The following is a 24,207-nucleotide window of genomic DNA, read 5'->3' as shown; positions in this document are numbered from 1 at the left end:
TTTTGCAAAAAAAATCTAGTTTCAAATTAAAAATATTACAATAAACCAATTCATTGTACGTTTGTGAAAAGTTTTTAAAAAAATCCTTAAAACACATTTAAGTTCTAGTTTTAATGATTAACTTTAATTATGTAAACTACGAATAATACAATTAAAAATTGAAATCACCTTTCCAGAGTTCTCCAAAAAAATCGATAGACAGAAAATGAGGTGAAGGGAAAATTACGCTGAAATACAGCAAACATAGCAAGACTCTTGATTCCCACACGTTATATTGTGAAAGAATTTGTCAAATTTATTTGATTATGCTTGCATTTATTGTGCTTCCTGTTTTCTGTTCATCTTCTGTACACCTGCTCAAATCAATAAAGTTGACTTGACTTGATTATGCCGATGCTCAAAGGGCCAAATTACAGAACGCAGGCATGCCACCCACCTTCTTGTTGAACTCCATGGCCTTGTGTGCTCGACTCTCCCTGACGCTGTCCCCGCTCTGCGAGACCACCCTCATGCTGCTGCTCAGGCGCTTGGGCCGCCGCGCCATACTCAGCACGCCCAGACGCAGCGGACGACCCTGCGCCGCTTTGATCATGGCCGCCGCCGTCTCGTGATGCTTGACCGGGATGCCGTTGACCTCCATGACGTAGTCCCTGACCTTGAGGCCGCTGTGGCTGGCCGCGCCGTTGGGTACGCAGTCCTCCACCATCAGGGGGCTGTCGCCCACGATGGTGAAGCCGAAGCGGCCGTCCGGGCTGGGAGTGATGTCGATCTGATGGAGAGAAAATGGGAAGTGCCAGTAAAGTCACAACCCTTCCAGATTGAAATGAATGGAAATGAGATTAATCGATTTCATCCTGACACAAAAAACAAGAACAACAATAATAATAATAATAATGTTTTCTTCACTATACATCACTTAAATCACTCTACATCATAAAACATGCAGTAATGACATATAATATTGTGCATAGAGACATCTGGGTTTCTCGCCGCTCCTCAATGAAAAAACACTATTAGCCGTTCTTCACAGACGATAAAGAATATATGACTGAGTACCGTTACGAGGCTTGAAGCCTTTTTTTTGTAGGATCATTAACTAATTTTAATCTGCCTAAGTGCAGGTTTTTGTGAAGCATTTTCTGTCACTGCCACCATAGAGTGCTCATATATCAAGTTTGCCGACGTATATCAGATCACTCCTGTGTCAAGAACCCACTGTATAGAAACATTTTTAAAAACTACAAAAACGCTAAAAATATACAGAACATAAAAGTTCAATAGAAATTGGACCGTGATACGCATTTACAAACCAATATTTCTGAAATATTAAGTGCAAATATATTTAAGTTAAATACAACTGAACTGTACTTGGACTAACCTATACAGAGGAAGAAGGCAGTGATTGTTTGCTGTACAACTAGAGGGAGTACATGTCTCACATTATAAACTAACAATAACGGGGCGAAGGCAAGATGCATTTCAGCATATAGTACCTGTTCAATTCGTGACACCACACCAATGCTGGGGGGCACCGTTTTGAGGGTCTGAGCAAGCGCGATCAGTGCCGGGGTGCTGAGGTTAGTCACGTCCTGGCCCTCGATGTCCACCACCTGGTCGCCGGGTTGCAGGCCCGCCAGGAAGGCGCTGCTGCCCTCCACCACTGACAAGATGTAGCTGGGCCCCGTGCCACCCAGTCGGAACCCAAAAGCCTCGGGCCAGTTCTGATTGGTAGCGGGAAGACCAAGAACTGGAAGGTGAAATGTAGAGTTGGGTTTGTTGATATGCATGGTTGTAGTTTGAAGTTCACAGGCTGCTCTAGTTAGTGCTGGGCAGGATCACCTTCAAATTGAAAATTTACACAAAAAAATGATTTCAGATTTTAATCTGGTTTCTCCATCTCCATAGAAAAAAAAAATGACTGGCATTAATGAAAACTGGCATAGCTCCATCTCCACCCTTCTAAGAATTTCTTTTTTTCCCTCCTGAAACCAGACAAGCTCACACCTTTTGTCAAAACATGTTCTCTAAAATAAATTCTCTTTATATTTAGCAATTTGGCATCATCGAAATGGCTGTACATGGCTGTACAACATGGCTTTAGAATATATGTCTGCATATATATATATATATATATTTTTTTTTTCGATGCAGAGGTGTATCAGTGAGGCTAGGGTGAAAAATATTTGTGACTTGAAGGACATACCTGGGGTCAAAGGTTTCCAAGTTGTCGAGCTGCTTTTGCAATTCCTAGCTATGTTTTTGGAAATATTCAGCATGAGTGACCGTGATTTTTTTTTTTCAACAGTAGTCGCTTAGAAGGGTCAGGAAAAAAAAACATTGACTTTGAAACTGAAACGATTAAATCTCCAAAATTCATTTTTGCAGCAAGTGGATAAAAGCACAACGAGTGTAGCGCTACCTAGCGGTGATGTTTGTGAATTACAGTCGGACACAAAAAGTCATAAATCTCCAGTTTTAGTGCATGTTAAGATCTCAAACACTGATAAACACAAAACGAAGGCATGTTAAAAATCAACCTGTGACTTGTGTTCTTCACATAAAACATAAAATTTAAAAGGCTACACATGCATTTGTCTTTGGCCATGAGCCGCTTTCTAGTTCACAAAGTTTTAAGGACATCAGTTTTGTCCCTTTTTGTATACGGTAATACCATTCCCTGCATCTGCCCCACTATTTGTTGTTTGAATTTTGTCTGCTGTGAAAAAGGCCATTCAAACAACAAAACCAATCATGCACCCTCGATTCACACTCGAGCAGGCTGTGAGGTGTGAAATTAGACTTCGTGTTCCTCGTGCCTCAACGATGGAGCTGCAGCGGGTTCAGATAAAAGCGAAACAAGCTGGCAAAGGCAGGTTATTAGTGACGGTTGCTATTTGGACCGCAGCGATGCCCCCTACTGGCCATCCCCTGGCGGTCACTGACCTCATTCTACTGCTTCCGGGAGGAGTCCTGAGAGGCTGAAATGACATCTGGATACATCAAACCTGACTATTTGAAGAGAGGGGATTTTTTTTTTTTAATTTTAGTCGGAGACAGTCATTCTGCTCAACAACGGGGAAGGTTTCTTCAACACAAACTCCAATAACAGTTTCCCCAGTCAGCGTCAGCTAAATTCCTAAAGAACTTCCAAACTTTGTGTCCTGTACCCAATCTTCAAATTAAATCCGATCTTAGTCAAGTGGAATGTTGCTGGAAAAAAAAATTTAAACCAAAGGGGAAAATAATCTCGGGTTATAAAAAATACATTGAAACACTATATTGTCATGCAACACGGCCTTCCCTAAGTCAGGGAGATAATTTAAGAATGAAAAAAATGTAACACCAGTGCACAAAATGTGAATACTATTGATATCGCAAAGGGAAAAATAACACCGAGCACGCTAATTGGAATGCAAGTCATCCATCAAAACAGCAGCAAGGAAGCAATTCCCTTTTGTGCAACTGTTCAGAGGCGGAAGAAAGTAAGACAATGCGAGGAAGCCCAATTAGGAAGACCAAAGTTGGAAAAAGTTACAACAAAAAAAGTCAACGAGAGGTGCAAAGGAATATAATCAGCGTTAGATATAGTCTGAGACGAGTCTGGGTGAATTCAATCTCAATCACAACAGAAGATGGTGTCAAGTCTGCTAAAATATGGATAAGAAATCTTTTTAAGCATTCTATTCTTTGTCCGATTACAAATAAAATTCCCCTCCCCCCCCCCGTTTTTTTATCCTCACAGAAAAGTTCATGACATCATGTAAAAAACGAAGACGGGGCCCCGTAAATGACACTTACGGAAATCTTTGGAAGCACTTCGGGTGCCAGACTTGCTTTGGCGCAGGGAGAAGCGGCCCTTTCTGCTCAGGAAACGCCTCATCCTTGCCCGGCTCGCGGCGGGGCACGTCCCGGCCAGCCTTACCCTTCAGCCCCCCGCGGCCTGGGGGGGAGCAGATGCAGTTGAGGAGTGCCCACCGACACACACCCTCACGACAACTCTCAACCTGGATCTCCCAAAAAAATGCTCTGCCTGCTTGAGAAATCGCATACACCCCCAAAAAGGTCACGATGGCGGTCCTAACGTGCAATGAGAACACAACTAAGGAGACGGAGGGCTCACTCCAGCCTCGCTGAGTGGATGACGATCATAAAAGTGGGACAGCCAGTTCGGAAATGGTTCTTTGCAAGAAAAAGGTACAGCGAAGCCCCATTTTTCTATAAATACCTTTCCCAGCTCTCTCTCTCCCTCTCTCTTCATGCTCTGCTCGTGGACGCCGGGCCTCTCGGAGGGCTGAAGAGTGACCCAGAAACGGCGGCGTGGCGCAGCCAGGGGAAATGATTTGAGCGTCTGCCTTCACCTCTGCGATGGAGCGCCAGTTAAGAGATGAAACCTGCCGATCCTCCTCAAGGTGGCACACACATGCGCAAAAACAAAGCAGTTCAAGCACGAAAAGCAAGCGGCCCCCCCCCCACATTAGAGACGAATCACTTGAAGAAAAGTTGAACTCAATAATGAAAAACTCAAGGCCAGAGGTTCTTCCAGTTGTGGTAGGGGTATCGCTCATGGTACGCCGGCTCCCTCTGGTGGTACAAATGAATAATTACTGAATTAAATGCTCAAACTGGGAATCAAACTACAATTAGCGAAATTATTTTTTTGGGGAGGGGGGGGCTCTAGTATAGGCATTTGTTCAAAGCAGTTCAGTTGCGCTTCACTTTATAGTCCACTACATTTGCATTTAAACTTTAAGAATTATGGCCGGAATTATGATTTTTTTTTATGCTGATACCAGTTCTGATATTTGGCAGAATAAAATTCAGATGACCGATTAATTTTTCAATTTTAAAAATACTCGAGGAATAAAATTAATTCTTTTTGGCCGCTTAATTCGGATGATTTTTGTCAATTTTATAAATCTAATATCGGCTAATTAAATCAGTCAGCCAATCAACTAGTCAGGCCCTATTTAGAATTGTTTTGTTTTCATTTATTTATTTATCACGTTTTAGAAAACTTCTTTGTGCAGCACATTTTAACTCATTCAATACCATCCAATTCTGGACCAAGTCTGAAAAGATGTTTAAAAACGTCTTTGGGAGTGAATGAGTTTTAATTGAATTGAAATGCCGTTCTTACATTTAAGCAAAATGTTTATGTGCGAACTGCATAATGATTGAAGATATTGTCATTCATTCAGGTCGTTTCTTTCTCTGGGCATTGGCTCGATCATAACCGGGCTGCCTTGGTTGTCTTCAAAGACATTTCGTCTCGAACCCGAGAAGGCTTCATAATTTTTAGAAATACAGCAAAAAAACATTTGGGCTTACTCTGCAAAGAAACATTCTAACTAATTCTAACTTTGGAGAGTGAAGCATTGCTTTAGGTGGTACTTGGTGTAAAAAATCGGAGAACCATTGGCATCTATTTTTTTTTTTTAAGAAAATAGCATTTATTTCATGTTGCCTGATGAGTGATACTGTTGAGTGAAAACTTAGCCAGTAAAGGAAAAAATAAACTACTGTTGAGTGAAAACTTGGCCAGTGAAGGAAAAACTAAACTGGCCCAAAAAACTGAATATTCTTGGTGAAGGTACAACAGGTGGCAGATCTGCAAGCGTCTCGGTAGATAAAAATGTTTTGAACTACAGAGAAGCAACAAGGCTTGCAGATGATATGACAGTCAACAACTGCAGATTTCCTCATATATAGAGAGAGAGAGAGAGAGAGAGAGAGAGAGAGAGAGAGAGATTGCGGCATTTTTAAAGATGTCTTCTTGAGTGTATTTTGCTACACTCCTCATGCAGTTTTATTCAATATAAATGAACGAAAAACTTTTGTGCTTTGTTGTTGTGCGGCTAGAACCGCTTTGACCTTAGTTTGTTCGTGGAGTCCCCGGTGGCGCTCGTCCTTAATCACACGATGACAGTCTGAATCTCCACCTCTTGTGGCGTGGTGATCACATATCCTTCCTCGTCCTGCAGATGAATTCGCTCCTCGACCACCTCCTCGGTGGTCACCAAGGCAACCGCCCCCTGCGCGGTCTTGACGCTCTGGACCAGCAGCGTGCCGTCGCTGATGGCCGAGGCCAGCGTCATGGCCACCTGCTCCGTCAGGCTCTCGGGCGTGGCGATGGTGATGGTGTCGCCGCAGTCCATGATGGACGCGCCCTCCTCGCCGCCGCTCACGTTGCGCAGGATGATCTGGTGGCTGGCCGTGCCGCCGGCGTCGTGCGACTGGCTGACAATTTGCTGCACCACTTTCACGATGTGGTTGCCCATCTGGTGCGAGTGGTAGAAACGGGGTTAAGGGGATCACGTGACCGGCAGCTGAAGGGACTTTCACACCCTTTGACAATTTGACAATTTCCTGCGCCCGTTCACGACACAGTCCTGCCTTGATACAAGTGACTTCACTTAACATTTTTCTTTGAGATACGGGCCATCGTTTGGCTCACTTGTTGCTGCGACTTGCAAACACAGCCGATATGATGAAGTGGTTCAAAGAACAATAAGATGCTGATACTGACCTCATTTTGACTGTCCTGAATGAGCGTATCCCCTTCTTCGTGTATTTCCTCGTCTGTTTGAGGCTGAGGAATGTAGGAGAAGAGTAAAATAACATGTGGCAAACAACAAGAACAAAATGCTAGAATGCTAGTTTTAATGCTCAATAAACCTCCGCTGATTTGAATCACCACTGAGAGTCAACTACTTTGAGAATCGCTCAGACTGACACAGAGAATACCTTTCAAATCACTGGAAAACAAAAAAAAATGGCTTAACTACAGAAAAATGAAAGGGCAGGAGTGGCCAAACCAAAAATGACATTTGAATTCAAAGTCTGTGGTGACCTGAATAATCTGACAGATTAGGAATGCCTTTGTGAACAATTGTGAGTAAGATTGAAGAAGCTGATTTGAATCACCACTGAGAGTCAACTACTTTGCGAATCGCTCAGACCGGCACAGAGAGTACCTTTCAAATCACTGGAAAACAAAAAAATGGCTTAAGTATAGAAAAATGATTGGGCAGGAATGGCCAAACCAAAAATGACATTTGAATTCAAAGTCTGTGGTGACCCGAATAATCTGACAGATTAGGAATGCCTTTGCGAACAATTGTGAGCAAGATTGAAGACAAAACAAATCATATTTTACAGTAAAAAAAAAAAAAAAAATCTTTAAAATCTATATTTGCTGTGTTTATCCATATAAGAAGATTGAAGAAAAACAAATCATACTTTCCAGTAAAAAAAAAAAAAATCTTTAAATCTATATTTGCTGTGTTTATCCATATAAGATTAAGGGTTGGCAACTATATTTTTCTTCACATAAAAAGTTTTTTTTTTTCAACTGCATTGGACTGGAGATCCTCTGTTTGCAATAAAGTAGTTTTTGCCTCTTCCTGACCAATCACATATATTAGTTCACATTTTTGGTCGACAACTGTTTTACATACGTTTCATAAACCTCACTGCATTGCAAAGTACATGAACAGGTAACACACTACACTAGTTCCCATGTTTAAAAAATAAAATAAAATATCCATATAAGATTAAGGGTTGGCAACTATATTTTACTTAACATCAAAAGCTTTTTTTTTATAAACTGCATTGGACTGGAGATCCTGTTTGCAATAAAGTAGTTTTTGCCTCTTCCAATCACATTTATTAGTTCACATTTTTGGCTGACAACTGTTTTACATACGTTTCATAAACCTCACTGCATTGTAAAGTACATGAACAGGTAATACACTACACACTAGTTCCCATGTTTAAAAAAAAAATTTAAATCAGGTAAGCCCAGAATTGCGTCATAAAACCAAAAATTTCCTACAGATCCATTTTCGTTGACCTTTTAGCGATAGCGGGTTTTTTTTGTTTGCACTAAATTCCCATAAATGAATGAGACATGACAAAAACTTTTTTTCGGTGATTACCAAACTCAAACCAACCCGAAACCAAGATTAGACTGCTAAAATGTTCGGGGACTCGGCCACCGTGGACTCTCACCTTGATGATGTACTCCTGTGTGTCAGCGACCACCGAGGAGAACTCCACTAGCAGTGCGTGGGGGTCTTCGGTGATTATTGCTGCTGTGGTGACGTCATCACCGGGAAGCAGCTCCTCCGTGACAACCTCCTCCTCCTCCACCTGCTGTTGCTGTTTGCTGGATTCGTCCTTATGACAGCCCCCTAATGAATGTGACAGCATCTGGACGATCAGGCATGTTGACATAAAAATCTCTCTTCCTGAGCACCATACAGACCTTTGGCGCGAATGTGGCGATTGAGAGTGCCGTGCTCGGCGAAGCCGCGACCGCATTTTGGGCACTTGAAGGGCTTTTCGCCCGTGTGGTGGCGAGTGTGTCGCACCAACGAGCCTTTCTCTCGGAAGCCTCGGAAGCAGAATTTACACACGTAGGGCTTCTCCTCGCCGTGGGTTCGCTGATGCACCTGCAGAGCGTTCTAAACGTGACCGAGATATACAGATAAATTTAGGGTCACAAGGTTTTGTGCTTGGCTACAGCTCGCCGAGAATAAAAAGATGCATGGAGTGAGAAGCGGAAACAGTCTGTTTACAATGCCGACAGTTAGGTCTAAAAATACTGCAAAATAAATGTGCAAAGCCTGATATAATACAAAGCATAGATAACCAGCTGGCTGAACAGCATTGCCCAAAAGTTGAAACTTAACATGTCTTTCAGATAGAAGTCGAAGGAGTGTGAATTCTTTTGTGCGAAACTTGTTCCTCAGTAGAAAAATGTTCTGTCAGCCATGCACGCCATTTAGTTCCATCTTGGTATCAGTGACCGGTATCGGCTGCCGCCGTGAGTACTTGATAAAATGAAATAAGGCCGTTATCGGCCCGATACCTGGTATGGGTACACGACCATCCCCAAACAGTACTATGCTAATCTATATGCCTTTTTTGCACACGGCCTATAAATTGAAATGTAGAGTCAGATCGTACCAGCCAATTCTAGACTCCATTTTTTTTTTTAACCCTAAGTCTTGGAGAAATTGAAAAAAAAAAGTATCTGGGGTTGAACGTGTGGAGTGTGAAAAGACATCTAAATATCTCTTTGGGAGTGAATGAGTTTTAATCAATGCCTGGGGTGTGTCACCTTGGTCTTGTAGGCTTTCTTGCATCTGGCACAGTGGTAGGGTCTTTCATCTGAGTGGGCCCTCATGTGCTCCCGTACGTGTCCGACGGTTTTATACAGCTTGCCGCACTCGCCACACTTGTAGCGCCTCTCGCTGACGTGGACGTCCATGTGCTTCTTCAGCAGGTAGCCACTCAAGAAGTCCCTCTGGCAGAGGGTGCACCGGAAGGGCTTGAAACCTGCAAACAGTCAACGTTCAGTCACTAAAGATCCCGCAGATATTTCATGCTCATATTTTTTTTGACAATATAAAATGAATATGAAACCAATTTACAGTGACTGCAGCTAGGAAGTAGTAGCGTATGCTATGTCACCAACACTCCAAAAAATGAAACATGGACCTCAATTATCTTTTTTTTTTTTTGTTTTGTTTACTGTGTCTGTGGCATTTTGTCACCTGTCAACTTACCCGAATGACCTTTGACATGGAAGCGGAAGTAGTTCAAACCCTTAAAAGAGCGATTACAGTGTGGACATGTGTACAACTTGGAGGCTGTCTGATCCCTTTCCTGGAAATAGGAACAAAATAAGAACGCTTTGAAAAAGTTGGCGTGCAAATGTCTGAAAATATTGCTTCATGAAACCAGTGTGCCTTTCTAAGACTAAAACTAAGAACTTTGTTCCTAAAATATAAAATCATTTGTCAACTCCGCTCTTTCTTTTCCCGCTTACCGGTGCCACCACTTCCACCAACTCCTCTTTAACTTGGATCTCTGTGCCATCTGCGAGAGGACACTCGATGACCATTTTCTCCAGCTCCTCATGTGTGGCCTGCGGAGCTTGCGCGGCCTCCTCCGTCCTCAGCGCAATGCCCGAGTTGAGGATGGCCTGGCAGATCAGGTTATCGCCCGCGGCTGCGGCGGCGGCGAGGGCTTCTGCCTGAGACTGATCCACCATCACCTACGCCAAGAGGGAGAGTGTGCAGGTGTTCCTAATGTTGTGACCGGCGAGGCCTTCTGGACACTCACCTGCTGCTCCTGTGTTGTGCCATCCACCTCCATGGTGAAGTGCACCTGGTGGAGGACCTCTTGGGAGCCCGCCTCCACCAAATTGACCACGGCTGTTTGCGTCTCCACCACCTGCTCCTCCGCCGGCTGCTCCTTCACCACCACCAACTCCCGCCGGCCGGTCTCTGCTGGGATGTCGGCGCCAACTCCTGGATACAAGCCACGCACACATTTCAGCGGCATACGGCGGTACCTTGACTTGCCAATCCAATTCATTCCATCATCAAATACAATCCGAAATCAATTTTGCCCACTGAAATCCATTAATCCATTCCAGCGCCACCAACAATTACGAAAACCAGCACTTTACTGCATTATTACATAATGAAACACAATAAAAGACAATGTGAACAAATAACCATGAGATGGCGCCAAAGCACCGTGTAATAGGAAAGTAGTACATTGGTGCCAAGTAACTATGCTGAAGTGACATCTCGACTTCGGAACAAGCTTTGTATGATGAAGAGTTAAGTTGAATACGTCACTAGAGAGTCTTCAACCCATTGTCCACACGTACTTCTGTTGCATTTTTCAAAATCAAATCATCTTATTTCTTTTTCAGGGTAGTGTTGCAAAATTGGTTTTAAGATTTACATTGGCATTGTTGTGGCTATGTCCAATACGTAACAACCTGTGGCTCGTGAAAAAATATAGAACTGTCACATACTGCAAAGTAATGAGACAGCAGCACCTATGAAGATAGTTGGAACTTATCAAATCGGAGTGAAGCAAATTTTTTACTTGATTCTTTTCTCATTTCCTCTTAATTGTCATGTTATTGCCACAATGAAGGAATCGAAGATCACCGCACGTTGTTTTCACACCTCCAACAAGGAGGCTGTGTTATCACTGTCATTAAATTGTTAGCTAAGAACGTTATGAAAAAATTGGGCCAATATAAACTCAATCACTTTTGTTGCAGATCTGGATGCAGATGTCCTACTTATGTATTTTTATTTTTTTTTATTCCTGAATTAGTCATGCGGGAACACTTATAACATGCAGGGACTACAGACGGTGGCTATCTATGAAGGTGTGCTAGCCGATAAAGATTTTGTTTTGTTAGCTACTGGCATGAATACCTTTCTTCCTTCCATCCTTGCTCACCAGAATCTCCTTGCACTGAACAAAGCGGATCTTCTCAGTGCAGGGTGTGAGGGACTTGAGGTGTCTGGTGAGGGCTCCCGACTCTCTGAAGGACTGGCCGCACAGCACGCAGTGGTACGGCCGCTCGTCTGTACCCCAACAGTAAGTGTTGTCAGATTTTTTTTTTTTTTTTTTTAAAGCAGAAACCCTCTGACGACTTTACCATACCAGAGTGACGGCGGCTGTGACGAATCAAGGAGCCTTTAGTGCGGAAGGAATTGCCACAGATTTCGCACGCAAAGTTCTTCTGATCGCTGTGAGTCTTCATATGAGTTTTCAAGATGTTGCTCTGTTAAAATCAACAAAAAGTTTGAGTTGCAATTGCCACCCTCGCTCGGCATCACTTGACTAACGTGAGTCTTATTTTTGACACACCGTTTTAAAAGTCTTGTCACAGAGGTGGCAAAGGTACCGGCCGTCTACGTTGACTTTGTAAACGGGCTTATCGCCCTCAGCATTGTTAGAAACGGGGCCTTTAGGTGTCTCGGACTGCCTTGACAATTTCTGAGATGTGCTTTTTTTCCTGCAGCCTCGTCCCAGTGCAGCAGCGCTTGCACCTGCTTGCACAACAAACGCATTTGAGTCAACTTGCAGATAAGAGACAGTGATAGAAAGAAAAAAATATTAGAAACATATAGGAGTTACTCACCACTGCAAACCACAACTACACTACAATAATTTAAATCATCCATCTCTTTACTATACCACTTATTAGGGCTGGACGATTATCAGCTTTCTTCAACTTTTTTTTTTCAGTTCGAGCTGCCTTTGCTTGAAGGCTAATTATACTGGTCGCTAGCCAATCACAGGCCTTATCAAGACAACCATCCATTCACACTGCCAACAAGTGGGACTTAAACTCACATATGTCAGGTGAGTCAACCACTCTAATAATAGTGACTAGGTATGACCTCTCTGAAAATGAGCATTATTGTGACTTTTTAACAAGGTTCTTGTATCTCTCACTCAATTGTACATATATACCTAAAGTACTCAGTCAGAGGTGAGTGAATGGTTAACTTACTGTCATTAATGTTGGTGCTCTCTGGCTCACTGGCAACTTCTTGCGCCGCTTGTGTGCCGCCATTGGCAGTCTCAACCTGGTGATACGGTCATGTAACTTTCAGCGGTCTAATCAGAATCATCTTTACGGATCAAACATGTACAAAACACACGGGGAACTTGTCTCTGGTAGTTTTAACCATACTTGTATTACTTTAAGAAACGACTAGAACAAAAAGATCATTTAGGATGCAACACATAAGTACAGAGAGCTTTGTTTCAAAAAGTGACTCAACTGGCGGATCAGAACCCAAAAGTGGCTCACAAACACATTACTGGTGGCTCGTGAAGATGTAGTAAAAAAAATAAATAAATACAGTGGTGCCAAAAAAAAAGGCATATGTGCCAAGATAGAGGTGAAACCTTGTGACCCTATTTAAGAGGAATTGTGATATATCAATTGACTTTACTTGGGAATTTCAGTTCATTATTGGTTTCTTAACAGGGAGCTCTGAAGGGCACTTTGAAAATGTAAGCATGTTTAAAAATACGTACTTTACTCATAAAAAGCAGGTGATGGGCTGAAATTTAAGGATGACCTTAAAATGGGCCTTTTCAAGTCTATTCATTTGACCCTCTCTAAATTTTAGAACGCAGAGGCCCAACTGTTCAATGCTTAAAGTACTTTTCACACAATTTGCTGTTCTCTAACGAGGAGCTGAACAAGACAATTCGTGTTTGATTCTGACTGCACCAACAAATTTCCGAAAAGGCACATAAGTGTACGTCCTTGGAATTTTTTAGGCTCACCTGTTGTGAACGTGGCTTCTGCTCTTCGTTAGAGAACATTGAAATCCTTTACTAATACCGTTGGGCTTACCATTTGCTCTTCATCTTGACTGCTTGGCTCACGTCTGCTGCTGTGATGCAGCTTGTGTTGAATAAAAGCCTCCAAGGTGGAAAACTCGCTCTGACAGCGTCCACATTTGTGCACGTCCTCATCTAGGAAAACGACCACACAAGTTTCGAGTGTTTATCTTATGCAGCATTTAAATATGAACCTGTGTTCGTGTACTGTTTACACTTGAGGCATAATCTAAAAACTCATGTCGCTAATGACTCGTAGCTGCTAGCTACGTGCTGCTAACAGTGTCGACATTTGAAGGAAATCTTTACTAGGCCCAAACACTAAAGCACAACATATAAGGCACGTTTAGAAAGGAATGAGGCTAACCATCGTCACCGAGACTGGTGTGTATGGTGATGGTCTCGCTGCCGTCCTTCGTGTGTTTGTCTGCCGTAAGATTATTTTCGACATTCATGTCGTTCGAAGTCTCCGTGTGTGTCGCAACGCGGCCGCAGAGTGGCAAACATGGCGGATTTACGACCCCGTCGCCATAACAACATGGTCTGCGCGCGCAAGTGTCGCCCGCAAAAGTGACATCAATTTGATTGTATTTAAAAACTTTGATTTTATTTTTCCTCTAGCGCTTCTCGGCAGTTAACAATGGTTGCCCCTATAATGGGGAAAACATTCGACTTTATGAAAAAGTATCAGCAGTCCAACGTAAAATAGCCGTTGCATTGTATCCTTCATAGGCTATCGTTTTCATTCGTTCAGACAATTATCTGGAATGCACGTGACAAAAAAAAACCGCTGGTGTGTATGTCGTACCGGATTACGAATTTTTCGAAGTTGTTTACGACACCAAGGTAAACAACGAATCACTTTACGGTAGCTGCTATGGCTTCTGTCTTTAGCGGCGTGTTGCAGCTGACAGATCTCGACGATTTTATCACACCATCTCAGGTACTGTACTCACACATATTCTTGACGTGTATTCACGCTTAATTGTGTGCGGTCAGACTGTGCGCTTCACTTAAACGAAGCCTTAAAATCAGAGAGAGGGCTTGTCCGCAATGTCATTCACAACGTACGCAGAAATACCGCATGTAACTTGCGTAAGGTAAATTGTCAGCAAGCTACATATGCATTTAATGGCAATCAGTCGAAATGTGGGGTCTCCGCTCAGTCATCTTGGTTTCGGTGGGTGCTGGGTGATGAGTCATTCTGACTGTTGATTTTTGTTTTCACTACTACTACTAGGCTAGTAGCACAGAGTATTATGGCAAGGTAAATTGTTTAATGCCAGCAAGCTACATGTCCATTTAATGGCAATCTCAGCAAGCTACATATCAATTTAATGGCAATCAGTCGAAATGTGGGGTCTCCCCTCAGTCATCTTGGCTTCGGTGGGTGCTGAGTCATTCTGACTGTCGATTTTTGTTTTCATACTTGATTCATGTCAAGTCTACCTAGTAGCACAGTGTGTTATGAATATTTGATTTTTCCATGTAAGTATTATTAGTTTGTTTTTTTTCCCATTTATATCAACTCCCCTGAAATTTGAATTGTTTATTTTTAGTAAAGGGAAGAACGTGAGCCATTGGTTAGAATGTCAGGTTTACTGTTGTTCTGAGCTTCGGGGTTTGAATCTCTACTGTGGTCTTGTTCTCGGGGGAATCCTCCCAAATCCCATGATTCCAATTTGGAAGGGTTGTTTTTGGTCAAACATGTCAATAACTAACTGCTAGTCGTTTTTGTAGGAATGTGTCAAACCTGTAAAAATCGAGAAGAAACAGGGCAAGTCTGTGGCCAAAATCCAGATAGAAGATGATGGCACTTATGTGCAAATCAACCCAGTGAGTATTGAGGAATCACCTTTTTTTTTTTTTTTTTTTGTCTCAATACCACCCACGGTTTGCCTTGCTTTTTTTACAGGCCGGGCAGAAGCAGAAGCTTGAGAAAGCAAAGATCACACTGAACGACTGCTTGGCTTGTAGTGGATGTATAACATCGGCTGAGAGTGTCCTCATCACACAGCAGAGCCATGAGGAACTCTTCAAAGTACTGCGCAACAACAAGGTGGCGACTTCAGTCCATCCAGACAATGTTACCCTGATGAGAGTAACCATTACATGACCAAACTCAATGTCAAATCAATTGAAATGCAATTAATCTGTTTCATAATGAGGAGAATTCCGATGGGCCGTTTATTTGACACACGTGCTCCTCCCGCAGGCGAGCGCGACAGAGAAGAAAGTGGTGGTGGTCTCAGTGTCACCTCAGTCCAGAGCATCCCTCGCCGCATTCTACGGGCTCAGCAGCAGCGAGGTGGGAAGGAGGCTCACCTCTTTCTTCAAAGGCCTAGGTGAGGTTTATGTCACGGCAAGAAAGGCCTTGTCACCTTCTAAACATTACCAGGAGCGTTTTGGACTTTATTCCCTTTGGAACTTTAGGTTGATTCATTGAAAGCTTTGACAAATGCTGCTTTTGCAGGCGTCCATCACGTGTTTGACACAAGCTTCAGTCGGACCTTCAGCCTGCTGGAGAGCCAGAGAGAGTTTGTGGAGCGTTTCCAAAGGAAGGAGCAAGACAGCCGAGCATTGCCCATGATGACATCAGCATGTCCAGGTATGCTTGCAAAATCCAACTGCAAGCTCATCAGCTCGTTCACACCTTCTCTTGTCAGCGTTACGATACAGTGGAATTCTCCCTGAGCGTGTATTGCCTGCTGAAGGATGCTGACTGACTTGCGCTTGGATTGTATTTATTTATTTTTGCTCAGGTTGGATCTGCTACGCGGAGAAGACACACGGAGATTTTATTCTTCCTTACATCAGCACCACTCGCTCCCCTCAGGCGATGATGGGCTCTCTGGTTAAAGGCTATTTTGCGGAACAACAGGTGCAGACGCACACTTTGAAAAAATTTTTAGTTGTCAGCTGTAATTTGTGTTTTCAGACTTGTATTGTCGATGGAGTGTTGATGAGCAATTTACTGGAGTTTAAAATGGCATGTGGTAGTCGTACTAAAGTTTAGCATATACTGGACCGCTTATGCTAATAGCAATGATAATAATAATAATACTGATCACACTACAATTTACTGTAGTTTAAAATGGCATGTGGTAGTCGTACTAAAGTTTAGCATATACTGTACCGCTTATGCTAATAGCAATGATAATAATACTGATCACACTAATTCATAATAACAACGTGTGATCATACTACCTCATAACAAAGTTGAAAGCAATGAACATGCTTCGGACAATTTGAATTAGCACAACATCCAACTCGGATTAAAGCCCAGAGTGACTGAAGACTGGAGTGAAAACGGAAATAGAATTAGATGATTAATTTCAAGAAAAAGTGTGAACCTGTCAAATGCAAATGCTATCAACAAATAATCAAAGCGTACACCAGGCCAATCTAAAGTAGACACAATATTGCGTCCTGTTAATCTCGGCAAATTATGTTCAGAACCACTTTGCGGCCCAGCTAGATAAAAAATAGAATTAGATGATTAATTTCAAGAAAAAGTGTTAACCTGTCAAATGCAAATGCTATCAACAAATGATCAAAGCGTACACCAGGCCAATATAAAGTAGACACCATATTGCGTACTGTTAATCTCTAATGCAAATTATTTTAAGAACCACTTTGCGGCCCAGCTAGATAACATTTACTACAACTAATTTATGGGCTAGCCATCACCGTAAAATCCGTCAGAGATAGCGATCAGCCAGAAGAGGGCAGCATTCCCGTTTTTTTGCCCCCTGGACTCCCTGGCACCATTTACTACAACTAATTTATGGGCTAGCCATCACCATAAAATCCGTCAGAGATAGTGATCAGCCAGAAGAGGCCGGCATTCCCGTTTTTTGCATCCTGGATCCCTGGCATGCTGAGTACTGGTTCTGCTATTTTTACAAATTATTGACCAGGGATACTTAAGGGGCAGGGATACAATTTTAATGGCTCGACAATTTAAAAAAAAAAAAAAAATTCCTTAAAGCAGTATCCGTCAGAGATAGTGATCAGCCAGAAGAGGCCGGCATTCCCGTTTTTTGCATCCTGGATCCCTGGCATGCTGAGTACTGGTTCTGCTATTTTTACAAATTATTGAGCAATCTTAAGTGACAGGGATACAATTTTAATGGCTTGACATTTTTTTTTTTTTTATTCCTTAAAGCAGTGGTGTCAAACTCATTTTTGACTTGCAAATGACTGGATTACGAGTCAACTATAATAGGTTATTCAATTATTGTTCAAGTAAGTGTAAAGAGGGGAACAAAATGATTGCAAAAAAATCTCAGTGTTCTTTATTACACATGACAAATTCACATTTCAGTCAAGATTTTAGCAAGGATCGTGCAAGTTGACACACATGATTTGCTTTCGCGGGCCACATAAAATAATGTGGCGGGCCGGATCTGGCCCCCAGGCCTCGAGTTTGACACCAGTGCCTGACAGTGATGGTTTTGGCCGTGTGAGAATTGTGCCCGGCGTCAGCAATATGTAATCTCAATTTATTGTGCGGTGCATCTTAATCTGCATGTTATGCATGTCGTCAGGGCCTGAGCCCACAGCAAATCTATCACGTGGCGGTGATGCCCTGCTTCGATAAGAAACTCGAGGCTTCCAGGCCGGACTTCTACCTGAACAAAGCTGAGAGCAGAGAAGTGGACTGCGTCATCACGTCCGGTACGGCCTCAACTTCCATCGTCATGCACATTGTGGAAACAACATCTCTCTTTTCCTCATTAGGAGAAGTTCAGAAAATGCTGGAAGAGGAAAAAGTGACTCTTAATGAGATAGAAGACGGCCCTCTTGATACTCTGTGAGTTTTCAGTGTTGTATTTTATTTTTCCCGTTGTTCATGTCATTCTGTTTCCAGTTTCAGTAACGTGAAAGACGGCGAGTTCCTGAGCCACGCCGGCAGCGGCTCAGGCGGTTACCTCCATCACGTCTTCACCTACGCGGCCAGGCAGATTTTTGGAGAGGAGACCAAGGAACTCACCTATAAGATCCTCAGGTGAGCCCTCGAATGATTTGCGCTTATAAATAGCAATGGCGACTCATCACCGGGGCTTCCGTGCCTCTGCCACAGGAATAAGGACTTCCAGGAGGTGACACTGGAGAAGGATGGCGCCGTGGTGCTGAGTTTTGCATCAACGTACGGCTTCCGTAACATCCAGAACCTGGTGCAGAAACTCAAGAGGGGGAAGTCGCCATACCACTTTGTGGAGGTTATGGCCTGTCCCTCAGGTTGGCGAAAATCTTCCACATTTTTCCATTACTTAAAGATAACGATACCATACAGCAGGGGTGTCAAACTCATTTTTGTCGCGGGCCACTTTGGAGTTAAGTCTTCCATCGGAGGGCCGTTACGACAGTGAACCCGAATAAATGTTGAATCATTACATCATATTATTACTTGTACACACACACAAAAGATGGCCCCACTATTTTTTAAATCAGTCAAGTATTTGTTCAGTTATTGTGCAAGTGAGTGTAAACCGGTTCCAAAGTTATTGCAAAATGTCACCGTTATTTATTGCATATGACAATTTGAGATTTCGGTACAGACTTAAGCAAAGGTCATGGAAGTTGATTTGCTTTTGCGGGCCACATAAAATGAGGCGGCGGGCCAGATCTGGCCCCCGGGCCTTGACTTTGACACCTGTGCCATACAGTATATATAAATATGACGTGGAACGATTAATCGATTATCAAATTAATCAGTATTTTTGATCATTGATGAATCGTATAGATACGGTTCTTGAATCAAGATTTTCCAAATGTATAGAATTTCAGTTTCTCAATAACAAATATCCAATTTCTGTAGTCCTCTATGAAAGTGGACTGTTTATCTTTGTGTTGATTCCAAATTTTAGAAAACAATGATCAACATTTTTGTCTATTTTCTGACATGTTACGGCCCAAACCAATAACAGAATCATAATTTATATTTGTGCATTCTCTGCACTGTCAAATGGAAATCATGTCCCACATAAAGTTTTATGTTATGGTGTTGTATAATTCCCCAGGTTGTCTTAACGGTGGCGGGCAATTGAAACCCTCCCCTGGGCAGAACCCAAAAGAGTTCCTCCAGAGGGTGGAGACGCTCTACAAAGCAGAAGTGGCCCAAACGCCGGAAGACGACGCCCGCGTGGCCGAGCTGTACCAGTCGTGGCTCCGCAGCGTTGGCGAAGAGCACGCCAGAGAACTGCTGCACACCAACTACCACGCCGTGGAAAAGATGACCAACGGACTCACGATGAAATGGTGACGCCGCGTAACCGTCCAAGTACATGTGACTCCAGCATTTGCGTCCTTTTCAGTGGCAAAATATGTGAAATGTGTATCAATAGTTTGCAACCAGATTCAGTAGCATTTTAAATAAATAATCCTACAAATATATTTTGACCAAATAAAAACATTAACCAGAGCTGTTTATTGTGTCTGGAGGTTTTTTGATTCAGCATTTTCTAATAATGTGAATGATTATCAAAAAGTGTATCGGTCTAACTGTACATTGCAAGGCAATGATGAATCTGCCAAACTATTTCGCTGAGGTTGCCTGCATCACATTTACAACTGTAGCTGAAAAGAAAACTTGTCTTTGCCAAGTAGGAGTTTCTGGTATGGGCAATATGTTCAGCAGCACAGGATGCCATTCAAGCTACGACCGCTACTGCCTTCAATGAAAGACATGGACCAGCCCAGTGATACAGTGTGACGCCTCTTGATACCATGTTGAAAATTTTGAACACTTAAAGCCAGGGAAATTTATGTCATTGTTGTTTGGTTTTACTGCGAGCAAAGGGGTGGAAGTCTCATTTTAAGGCCATATTGGCAGGTGCTTGTGGTCTTTTCTTTAGAGAGACAAGTACTCGGCCAGTGATTTTGTGGTGAGAACAGCCACAAATGTCAACTCTCTCTGAGAAAGAGATGAGGGTCGGATATCTTCCTAAAAGGTTACCTCCATGCCAGAAATTATCACCTTTCAACACTAATGAATGCAAAAACGTTACTTACCTCGCAACTGCTGAAGCCTATTTACTGCACTCACTGCTCAATCACCAAGGTACTGTACATGTAGTTGTCCACCAGGATGAAGATCACTTTCACCCTTATGGATTCCCAACGGACGTTGTTGTATTGGTACAACCATACGCGACACAATGTTGCATTTTCGCCCTATAGACGGAAAATATCGCAAAAACGTCGACAAAACAATATTCAAATCAGACGACCTTAACGAATGGCAACGCAAGATGGCCGCGGGTGGCGCAGTAGTTACATACGGTCAGGCTAACAAATCCAAGATGATGTACTGAAAGAAGTTTATCACAGGCGTAAAGGTGGAGAACGTCAAGCAATCAAGAAATGGGCGAGGCCTTATAGGCAAGGAGCAAGAGCATAACCAGGCAGCCGCTGTTTGCATTAATAGTGTGATCTCGTATGCGGACTGGGTGGGCATGTCCTGTAGTTACCTGTTGTTTTTAATTGACACTTCCGCTTTGTCCAAGTTATCACGATGACGACACAACCAGTATCAAGACATTTTAATCGAGCCAGAAACATTCATCAACATTCCGCTAAATTAACACGTACATATAAATTAGCTTTTCAGATAAAGATTTGCTGTACATATTCAACTGCATGATGATAAACAAACGGCCTTAAAGTGTACAATTCAAATCACGCCCCCCTATTACTATTTGCATTCTGGTTTGGTCTTGTTGCTTAAGGAAATAATGAAAAATATACTGTATGTACTTGTATTTTTGCATGCAAACTTTTGTACTCAACCACATCTAACCTTTCATGTTGACACAATGAGTAAAGAACGCATTGTTCAGAGAATGCGTAACCAGATGAACAACTTCCCATTATTAACGATTGGTTGTTAAGCAGAAAAATCCCATCTTGGAAATAAAGCATAACTTCGAACAGCTTAATGTGTTTTTGAAACTTTTTACAAAACACACCTAAAAATACTCAAAAACTATTTGTTCTTATTTAATGAAAGTAGTCGTTCAATACCTCATATTAGTGAAAACAATCCCAGGCAGATGCCAAACACAACTTGACTGCTCATTTCAGAGCTAAATTGGGCCTCAAAATAATTAACATAAAGTATGAGCACTGAGGAAGAAGATGAAGTCGATCCTGTTGTTTCATGCAGACAGTTCGTGGAGTACGGATAATCATATTGCAGTGCCATCAGCGGTTTTAAGTCCACCGTGCATCATCACTCCTTAGGCACTCGGAAGGCGTCCTTCTCTTTACGGAGAAACCTCATGGCTTCGATTGGATCGGTCTGCTTCACGTGATCTTGTACGGACTTCTCTCTGTATTGAGCATACAAAGTTGCTGAAGTTGCAACCACACTTGTTGTGTGTGAAACTACCAAAGACTTGGTGGGACATACTTGACTCTCATAAATGGGTTAAAGGTAAATTCATCCGCCAAAGTGGATGGGATTGTCGGCTCGCCATTGCTGCATTGCTCCTACGGGAATAAGCACAACTTTCATCGGTGATCGTGTGGATGTGATAGATGCGATGACTGCTTGAATGTGACAGGCAAATAAATACCTTTGCCCATGCTAGCTTCTTTTGAATGACTTCATTGTCTGGCTCAACGTGGCGTGCAAATTTCAGGTTGCTGACAGTGTACTCATGACCACAGTAGACTCGCTAGAGGAACAACAACAAAAAAAAAATTGTTATGTGTTGCTGCTTGGTGCATGTCAAAGTAGCGGTTGAAGGTTTATCATTACTGTAACGGCTATGCTAATTTAATGCCGTTTTGCATTATAGGACAGCATTAAGCTTGCAGTCTTTAATGATGTGCATTGGTTGAACATTTTGGTGTTTAACTAAAACAATCCTTAAATACGCTATAAAGACCGCAGTGTTTGATAGGCACCGTTTCAGCAGGCAGGCGTCCCAGAATTTCAATCAAGGCTTTGTACATCTGCTCGGCGGTGCCCTCAAAGAATTTCCCACAGCCGGCAACAAATAATGTGTCCCCTACATGCAAAAACAAAACAAAAAAACAATAAGGCAGTAATATCGCACTTGGAAAGCTTCTGCTGACTTTTTCAAGGAACTTCATCAAACCGATTGCTCATGTAAGAGAGACAAGTGACGCAGCTCTTAATCGGGCTAACGGTGTGTCGTCATACCTGTGAAAGCTGCTGGAGGCTCAGAGCTGTCATCTTTGGTGACGTAGTAGCAGATGTGGCCAGTTGTGTGGCACGGCGTGAACAGACATTTGACGTTAAGCGAGCCAACCTGAGAAAAAGGAGCATGTCACGGATGCCAATACTGTATTGGCAGTCATTCTGGTTACACCTTGATGTGTTTACTTTTAAATTGTTGCCGTGCGAGACTTTCTTCGTTATGGCATCGACGCGGTCGTCTCCTCCGTATACTTTCAGGCCGGGCATGAGCTTTACCATCTTCTCATTCCCACCAGCGTGATCCCTGAAAACAGTAGTGCTCAAAATGCCTTTACTGTTTTTCTAGCACATGAGGGTTTGAGATGTTTTCACTATTGTTTTATTAAGTTTGACCCATAAAAGCTAGTGTAATACAAATTTTACCATGCGTTGTCATTTATAGCTTTGGCATTTCAGAAAAAAATAACACTTGTTGCCAAACCTAACTTCTAAGTCATAAATATTACTAAATCTTTGACTACATTACACACCTGATGTGCTCGAGGAAAAAAAAATAAATAAGGGCTGAATCGGAATCAGCACAAAAAATCCATCTAGATGTTCACTTACATCTCTGATGAAAAAAATTGTGCAAATTTGTTGACTGGTGTCAGTGTTCATCAAAATCAAGGCAAAAGTTTTATGCCTAAAAATCATATTTAATGCTGAATTATTGGAAGCATTATTGTATTGTTTATAATACTTTCAATATTAGCGATTAACGGTTCCCTTCAGTGTTTTTCGTGTGCAGCTTACCAGTGGTGATGAGTGGTCAGAACTGTTGTGAGCCTGACGCCATGTTTTCTGACTGCCTCCACAACCTGCAATTAAAAACATAAAATATTTTTTTTAAATACTATCTGACTAGCTAAACAACTTTGCGCAACCTCTCTAATTTACAAAGTAAATAAAATGTACAATCTTTAAGATTTTTTTTACATTTAGATTTTACAATTGTGAAGGGATAAAAGTTTGAGGATTTGGGGGCTAAGTAAAGCACAACAAGGAATATTTTTATATTTCACAAACTAGACCAATTAGCAAAACAAGGGCTCGTGTATCTCAGTACAGTGGTCTGTTTTTTTGTTTTTCGGGTGCATAAGACAGAATTGCGGGTGTTTAAAACGCAGATTGTATCACTTCCTTCAATTTGTATAAAGTTTTCACATTTTTCCCCTCATATACATTATGCAATTCAAAGACAGTTCTGTTTATAGTAGGCCCACTATCTTCATCAGAGAAACCATAACTACGATCGATAAATGCAAAGGTTTACTTGAAAATAACCAGACACTCCTTACTTATGATATCAATAGTTATTGCATTGGTATGGTACTGAAAAAAAAAACACTTTTAATAACATGACACACCTTTCGTGGGAGCAGGAAAAAAATGAGAACCAGCCCAAAGCGCGGAAGACGACTCCCGCGTGTCCGAGCTGGACCGGTCGTGGCTCCGCAGCGTTGGCGAAGAGCACGCCAGAGAACTGCTGCACACCAACTACCACGCCGTGGAAAAGATGACCAACGGACTCACGATGAAATGGTGACGCCGCGTAACCGTCCAAGTACATGTGACTCCAGCATTTGCGTCCTTTTCAGTGGCAAAATATGTGAAATGTGTATCAATAGTTTGCAACCAGATTCAGTAGCATTTTAAATAAATAATCCTACAAATATATTTTGACCAAATAAAAACATTAACCAGAGCTGTTTATTGTGTCTGGAGGTTTTTTGATTCAGCATTTTCTAATAATGTGAATGATTATCAAAAAGTGTATCGGTCTAACTGTACATTGCAAGGCAATGATG

General features: G+C 42.3%; 4 protein-coding genes across 5 annotated transcripts in view; 1 reads left to right on the top strand and 3 right to left on the bottom strand.

Moving 5' to 3' along the window:
- grid2ipa (glutamate receptor, ionotropic, delta 2 (Grid2) interacting protein, a) overlaps positions 1–4,786 on the bottom strand; it is a 28,517-nt gene extending 23,731 nt beyond the window's left edge. Inside the window, 3 exon segments of the mRNA XM_019881475.1 lie at positions 437–769; positions 1,494–1,747; positions 3,799–4,786. Of these exon segments, the coding sequence (XP_019737034.1) occupies positions 437–769; positions 1,494–1,747; positions 3,799–3,880 (669 nt within the window). The 5' untranslated portion in view covers positions 3,881–4,786.
- Positions 4,787–5,793: 1,007 nt separating this feature from the next.
- e4f1 (E4F transcription factor 1) lies at positions 5,794–13,740 on the bottom strand. Of its 2 annotated transcripts, none has more exons than XM_019881480.1 (14): positions 13,553–13,740; positions 13,199–13,320; positions 12,341–12,416; positions 11,692–11,876; positions 11,485–11,605; positions 11,253–11,405; positions 10,132–10,319; positions 9,836–10,063; positions 9,573–9,672; positions 9,125–9,342; positions 8,267–8,465; positions 8,011–8,192; positions 6,527–6,589; positions 5,794–6,278 (listed from the first exon to the last, which is right to left on the bottom strand). In XM_019881480.1, the coding sequence occupies exons 1-14, from the start codon at positions 13,638–13,640 to the stop codon at positions 5,913–5,915; spliced, it is 2,289 nt and encodes a 762-aa protein (XP_019737039.1). In that variant the 5' UTR covers positions 13,641–13,740; the 3' UTR covers positions 5,794–5,912. The 2 variants fall into 2 exon arrangements, with proteins under 2 accessions (XP_019737039.1, XP_019737040.1); XM_019881481.1 differs by having other exon boundaries at positions 11,692–11,873.
- Positions 13,741–13,970: 230 nt separating this feature from the next.
- Positions 13,971–19,612, top strand: narfl (nuclear prelamin A recognition factor-like). The gene is made up of 11 exons (XM_019881482.1): positions 13,971–14,128; positions 14,926–15,021; positions 15,101–15,244; positions 15,401–15,530; positions 15,659–15,793; positions 15,948–16,066; positions 17,736–17,865; positions 17,929–18,001; positions 18,059–18,196; positions 18,272–18,429; positions 19,212–19,612. The coding sequence occupies exons 1-11, from the start codon at positions 14,063–14,065 to the stop codon at positions 19,451–19,453; spliced, it is 1,431 nt and encodes a 476-aa protein (XP_019737041.1). The 5' UTR covers positions 13,971–14,062; the 3' UTR covers positions 19,454–19,612.
- Positions 19,613–20,717: 1,105 nt separating this feature from the next.
- Positions 20,718–23,643, bottom strand: LOC109522717 (hydroxyacylglutathione hydrolase, mitochondrial-like). The gene is made up of 8 exons (XM_019881474.1): positions 23,623–23,643; positions 23,153–23,217; positions 22,544–22,661; positions 22,361–22,469; positions 22,102–22,205; positions 21,768–21,869; positions 21,602–21,681; positions 20,718–21,521 (listed from the first exon to the last, which is right to left on the bottom strand). Exons 1-8 carry the CDS (start codon positions 23,641–23,643, stop codon positions 21,422–21,424), a joined length of 699 nt encoding a protein of 232 aa, XP_019737033.1. The 3' UTR covers positions 20,718–21,421.
- Between the last annotated feature and the right edge of the window lie 564 nt (positions 23,644–24,207).

The sequence above is a fragment of the Hippocampus comes genome, unplaced genomic scaffold (assembly GCF_001891065.2).
Source record: "Hippocampus comes isolate QL1 unplaced genomic scaffold, H_comes_QL1_v1.1 scaffold458, whole genome shotgun sequence".
Lineage (NCBI taxonomy): Eukaryota > Metazoa > Chordata > Actinopteri > Syngnathiformes > Syngnathidae > Hippocampus > Hippocampus comes.
Note: the sequence above shows the minus strand (reverse complement) of the source record. Positions and strands in the feature narration are given on the sequence as shown.